Source organism: Mytilus trossulus, chromosome 14 (genome assembly GCF_036588685.1).
Source record: "Mytilus trossulus isolate FHL-02 chromosome 14, PNRI_Mtr1.1.1.hap1, whole genome shotgun sequence".
NCBI lineage: Eukaryota > Metazoa > Mollusca > Bivalvia > Mytilida > Mytilidae > Mytilus > Mytilus trossulus.
The window spans coordinates 12,018,657-12,025,350 of NC_086386.1; the positions used below are offsets into that span (position 1 = coordinate 12,018,657).

The 6,694-nt window shown below is 35.0% G+C and overlaps 1 protein-coding gene across 1 annotated transcript; it reads right to left on the reverse strand.

Moving 5' to 3' along the window:
* Positions 1–1,000: 1,000 nt before the first annotated feature.
* On the reverse strand, positions 1,001–5,951 carry LOC134696892 (uncharacterized). The gene is made up of 3 exons (XM_063558853.1): positions 5,016–5,951; positions 2,850–3,051; positions 1,001–1,293 (listed from the first exon to the last, which is right to left on the reverse strand). Exon 1 carries the CDS (start codon positions 5,788–5,790, stop codon positions 5,047–5,049), a length of 744 nt encoding a protein of 247 aa, XP_063414923.1. The 5' UTR covers positions 5,791–5,951; the 3' UTR covers positions 1,001–1,293; positions 2,850–3,051; positions 5,016–5,046.
* Between the last annotated feature and the right edge of the window lie 743 nt (positions 5,952–6,694).

Here is a 6,694-nt window from a genome sequence, read left to right on the forward strand (position 1 = left end):
AAACAATAAGCGGAATTCGGGAATCTGCCAAAACAGTAAGCGGGATCCGGGATCAGAACCCCCCAATGAGACCCCAGAATAAGATATTTTTGTATATTCATCCTATTGTTACAGTCATGCCTTCGATAACAAATGTATCCGATGCATGCATTTTTTTTATATTTTTGGTCCCTTTTTCAATTTCGTGGGGTCCAAATTTATAGACAAAAGTCCTTTAATATAGATATTTGGAATTCGTTGACATGCTGAATCTAACTGTGTATCTAGTTTGGGGATTTTTTGCCCAGTTGCTGAAATAGCCCACATAGAGTTCCAAAGGGTCTTAAATCAACAAAAATGAATTGTAGCATGCATTTTGTGTACAATTACCCAAATGTGCATGGTTTTACCTCTGCGGTAGTATCCATTCGCGGATCTAAAATTTTTCATAAGTAGGGGCCCACTGACTGCCTAAGAGGCCCGCTGCTGTCACGCTCCAGTGATTCCCTTTATAAGTTAAAATCAAGGAGAAACGTAATCTGAAGAATACAATATGACATTTTGAGAATCGCTTTTGTTACAAGTTTGAAAAGCTATATATTTGATGAAGAATGAATGAGGAGTTTGTATTTCAATTGAAAATACATGTATCATAAATCCTAAAGTCATCAACTAAGTTTTTTTTCATTTGTTGCAAGTTCATTTATCACATAATTCTACAATAAAAATTCCTCGCATCTTTGAAAATTCTACATTAATAATGACTGCACTTACAGTGATAATTCATCGCATCTATAGTAAAAATGGATCGCTTTCAATAATCTATATGCTATATTATGATGCTTTTATAACACTTATTTGAACTTTAATGCTATGTTTGTATACATTATAAAGACATATCACAATGAAAATATGTTAAAACTTAACTTAAAATCCTTTAACTTGATATTTTCAAAACGTAAACAAATAGAGTGTTCCCATGATCCTTTATTCTACAATAGACATTATTTTCTCAATTCACTCTGTTCAACCGAAAATAAATTATTTATATACTCTAGGCTCCTTATTTTCCAACGACAACCTAATACCAACTACGAATAAATAATACGTATGTATCAATTATTAGCTGTGAAATTGTTTCTGTATTAATAAAGAAAAACACCATTATAGAGACTGTCAGGTGCGGTGACCATCTTCATAATTTATTAAACAAATAAAACACAAGACAAATGTCCTCAAATAGTTTTCACCACTATGGTATCAGTTCATTCAAATAATACACAATGGCATCAGTTCATTCAATTAACATACGATCTACAAAAGAAATGCGCATAATTAAAATATGAACTCTACATATATATAAGGCATGAACTGTTATACTGAAGATTAATCTTCCTATACACAAATACACTACTCGTCAGATGGTCTCCACCCTTGTCGATAACTTTTCTCGTGCACGCACGACTTTAAATACTAACGGAACTTCTTACTCTATTGTTATTACAATTAGCCCGCTACCTGAACTGGAAAATTCATACGCCTGACGTAAATAAATATATTTATTTTCTCAATTCACTCTGTTCAACCGAAAATAAATTATTTATATACTCTAGGCTCCTTATTTTCCAACGACAACCTAATACCAACTACGAATAAATAATACGTATGTATCAATTATTAGCTGTGAAATTGTTTCTGTATTAATAAAGAAAAACACCATTATAGAGACAGTCAGGTGCGGTGACCATCTTCAAGTGTACAAAGAAAGCATGTCAGATGCCGAGTTTTCTAGAAACAGACAAACGTTTATCAAGATTATCAGCAATGTATCCATCTTTTGCGTTTTCGGTTTTCCAACGACCGTCAGCTTTAAAGAGTCTGTCTGAAATTCCATTATTTGCGGCTGCAGAAGCACCGCCTGATCTAAAACTATGAAGGCCAAATAATTTGGCATCTAAACCAATGAAAGAAAGTGCTGCTTTAACAATTTCTCTTGCACGTGTATATGACAGTTTTGCATTATTTTTACTTAAAACAAATTTGTTATATTTCTTAACATAAACAATTTATCTGAAAATATACATATCAGAAGTCAAAACAATGTCACCTGCTTTTATGTAATCTAACAAAATTGCTACAGGACAAAATGGTGTATTCGTTTTAGCTATAACAACGCTTTTTCCTTTCCTGTAACAGTCTGTTTTGCTGCTAGAGATAAAAATTTCTAAATATTCTGGTTTGAAAGTCAGATTATTGGCCTTAATTGAACAAAGTTCGCTATATCTCAAGAATCCTGCGTATGAAACCGTACAAATATATAATAATCGCAAATCTCTAAGTGTCCTGGGATTACAAAATCTATTAAACAAAGTTTTTATAATAGTAGCATCTATTGGTTCTTTCTTCTGTACAGGCCTATTCAAAATCCGTTTCGAAGATTCTACTATACTACGAACTAAATCAGATTCGCAAGGATCAACTAAATTTGCTAACTTGTGAGCCCACTTAATACTGTAGAAAGCCGCTTCAACTGAACTATAATGCTTTACTGTCTGCATGAGATGTTGTAAATAAAGGCTTACATGTACGTACAAATCACTTGCCGGTAGGATTGAATCTATTTCTGGATATTTTTGTGCCCATGCTAAAAATCTTTTAAAACCATTAGCATACTTGGAAACGGTAGTCTTTGCTCTCGAATCAATTACTGTGGAACGTAAATGAAATAGAAGTCTTTTCAATTCTGAACTTTGTACACGGTCACTGTCATTCCAAAATCCGGATGAAAAAATTTTCTGCAAACAAAACCTTCTTTTAACATTTTTTAAAAGGAAGACATTGAATCAACTTAAATATATAAATATAATTACCTCTAATGGCCAGATGTGGCCCAGTGACCAACTATCACCCAGTGGTGAACACAAAAAAGGTCCAATGACCAAATAAAATACTTCTCAGGGGTCCAGTGACCAAGTAGGCAAGTACACTTCCAGTGTAGGTCCGGTGACAAAGTACATCTGTACAAACATAGTCCGATGACCAAATAATACCATGTCCAGTGACGAACGTTTTCTACAAAAAAGTTTTTAAATATTAGCATTTAGTTTTACTGCTAGAACTGTACCGGAAAATTTCCCGTTTGCAAATATTGAATTCAAGTTATGTCCAGGTACAAAAATTCTCTCGTTCTCATGAAATTCTAATACGTCTTCCACGTATTCCTTGTAACATAAATTCTCGTTAAACAGTAAAGGCCAAAATGGTGCCGAAGGCCATCTAGGGACAACCGAAGTGCCTTGTGCTCTGCACTTAACTAAATGGTTGATTGTCTTAGATGCTAGCGAAACTGGAGGTACTAACCAATTGTTTTCACAAGACCAATTACTTGTGAAAGCATCTACAGCTGATGTACCAGGGTTCCAATAAATCGAACTAAATCTTTTAGTTTTTGCGTTTTCAGTATTCGCAAATCTATCAAAACTGTGTGGGCCCCACATCAAATCCACAAATCTAAAAAATTCAGGGGAAACACCCCAATCATCTACATCTACTATTCTACTTAATAAATCAGCTTTTTCGTTTTGCTCCCGAGGGACCCAAAGGACGTGTAAACAAATTTTATGTAAAACACAAATATTAAAAATGTCTAAAGCTAAGTTCTGTAACTCGGGCACCTTACTGCCTTTCCGCACTATACTCACAGCATTCTGATTATCTGTGTGTACAGTAACCGTACTATTTCTAAGTACTTTATTAAAAGATTTTAAGCATATTTGTATCGCTTTTATCTCTCTCCATGTGGAGCTTCTAAATTTCTCATGATTTAACCACATCTTGTGAAAAACATAAGCTGTATCTGAGACAAAGCCACCAGCGCCTGTGTCACTCGCGTCCGTAAATACATGAAAATCTGAATAAATATTAAACAAATCAGAAGGTTTTAGCGATAAAATATTCTCTTGCCAAAATCTCAACTCTTCAATACAATCTGGGAAGGTAAAAATATTTACAAATTGATCCCAATGCTTACGTTGATTGATCACCGAGAAAATATTTCTAGTCATAATCTGTGTGACATTACCAATAGCAGGCTTCAATGAGATAATCTTACCGCAAAATCCGGCTAAATCTCTGATTTTAACTCGTGAACCTTTTTGTAATAAATTGCACAACTGAACAATATCACTTAATTTTTTGTCTGGAACTGAAAGTTTCCCCAATTTCAAATCCCAGTGAAAACCTAACCAGTCTAAATCTTGCGATGGGTTCCATTTGCACTTATCTTTGTTAGGTACAAATCCTGAATTAATTAGATCTGTTTTCACTTTTTGAGAATGTAAAGTACATATATCAGACGTTTCAGCTACACCGAACCCGTCGTCTAAATAAACAACTACTTTAATCCCGTCTTTCCGCCAATTCTTAACTAACGGTCTTATAACTTTAGTAAATATATAACCGCTTGTTTTCAGACCAAATGGAAGTACTGTAAAAACATAAAACTTGTTTTTCCATTGAAAACCTAAATATTGTCTGTGTGCATGGAAGACGTCTACGTGATGATAGCCCGACTTTAAATCAAAAATAAACCCAAAACTCTCAGACTTAATATATTGACTGACTGTTTTCAAATCTTCAAATTTAATTCTACTCAAAACTACATGTTCATTAACATGACGTAAATCCAATATTAACCTTTCTTTACCTTTCGAACTGACAGATACCGTTAGCGGGTTTATTACATGTGGTCTAACGGTAACAACCTCAGCTGACCCTGAAATAACAAGATCTTCAATTGCCGAATCAACAAATTTTTCATGCATTAAAGCAGATTTATTATTTTGTAAAATTACACTATCTGGTTCATTTCTCATTGGAATTTTATACCCGTTTTCAATTACATCAAGAATAAAATTAGATGCTCCGATATTTTGCCAAAAAGTAAGAGATTTTTGTAATCTACCTTTTACATGAATATTTTTGAAACCCTCTTCATAATCACAATAAGAGCTAAACATGTTTAAATTATCATGTACCTGAAAAATGTCACTGTGTGGTCCATACTCTTTAAACGGCACCTCCTCTGTATCCAGATTTTTTGTCCTTAGCTCGGCAATCTCTAGCCCAGTGCCCAAAGTTGGCACATGAATAGCACATGTCTCCGGCCTTGGCCTGTCTACTCGGGCCAGCTTGGCCGTGGCTGCCACGAAAGGGCTGTTGTGTAGAAATAGTAGGAATAAAGCTGCCGCCATTATGTGTACCTTGACTGGGTGCTCCTGCTGCTTCAGCGGGTCTTTTACGGCCTTGTTTTTTCTCTGTCTTTGTCGTCTTAATTTTCCTAACTGCTCTAGTTTCCGCCGCTCTAATACGTTTTTCATCCTCAGAGTTACTGGCAACGTCGTCTGATAAATACTCCTGCACTGTGTTCCAGCCACCCTCCGACTTATCGGCTATCCGGATCAGCTTGTTACGCATTTTAAGTACTTTACTGGACTCTTCAAGAAGCTTCGTAGCTCTAGCGGGCCTCTTACTGTCAATGTATTCTACGGCTCTGTCAATACTGTCTATAATGTCAGAATTTAACTCAAACTGTATTTGGTTCCCTTTAAAACGGAACGTGGTTTCGACTTTCTTCACCTTCTTAGCAAGGCTGTGGGTCTTGTCGTCCAAGTTTCTCTCAATACCTGCCAACTTGCTGTTCATGTAGGTCGTGAACAAAGAAAACAAATCGGCATTACTAACGTCTTCGTCGGAAATCTTATCTGGTTCAAGGGACTCCTTACTTGGTATGGATACTTCAGTGTCGGACATTTCAAATCTTCCTATACACAAATACACTACTCGTCAGATGGTCTCCACCCTTGTCGATAACTTTTCTCGTGCACGCACGACTTTAAATACTAACGGAACTTCTTACTCTATTGTTATTACAATTAGCCCGCTACCTGAACTGGAAAATTCATACGCCTGACGTAAATAAATATATTACCCGCATATAACAGTAAAAATGAACTAGCAGGATTCGCACTTTATATACACTGCATACTATTGGTCAAATAAGTTGCTATAGGCAAAATTGTGTTTGGTCGTACCTTCACTGTACATCTTGTTTTCCAATTTTCTTTATTGGCAAATAAGGCTATGATATATAATTTACTTAAATTAAATGGATAAAGTGGACTTTTAATTTCACAAAAATTAAGTAAAGGATTCGAGCACTTGTCAATTTCATTGGTATTTAGCAGCATATATTTAGTTTTTTTCTTGGTTTGCAGCAATAACTTTTTTTATTTTTAATGTCGCCGATAGTCGTCGTGTTTTGTCAGTCAATAGCACTCTAAAATTACCGGGTCAGATAAGACTAGGTGACATGTGTCCTAAGGACAACATGTTTAATTGTAATTGCAAATGGTTTATATAACATATTTTATAAGTTTTAGAAATTCTTAAATGATTTGCATCCTACCTTCTACCTATAAAGCCAATTGATACCTACATAATACCTATTAAAGCTCTCACTAGATTTTGTACTTGTTCCTTAGATAATAATTATGTTTCTTAAGCCCCAATATCAGTAGGTTCCTGATTATTTTTTTTATTTTTACCCTATTCACAGACATGTTATCTTCCATGTCGTACATTTCAGATGTTACAGACGAAGAATGAGTGCTAGACATGTTATTGTCAATGTCAGAGACGTCCTAATCATAAATGG

Excerpts from the sequence above, each read along its gene's own strand:
- LOC134696892 (XM_063558853.1), bottom strand. The coding sequence starts at position 5,790 with ATGTCCGACACTGAAGTATCCATACCAAGTAAGGAGTCCCTTGAACCA.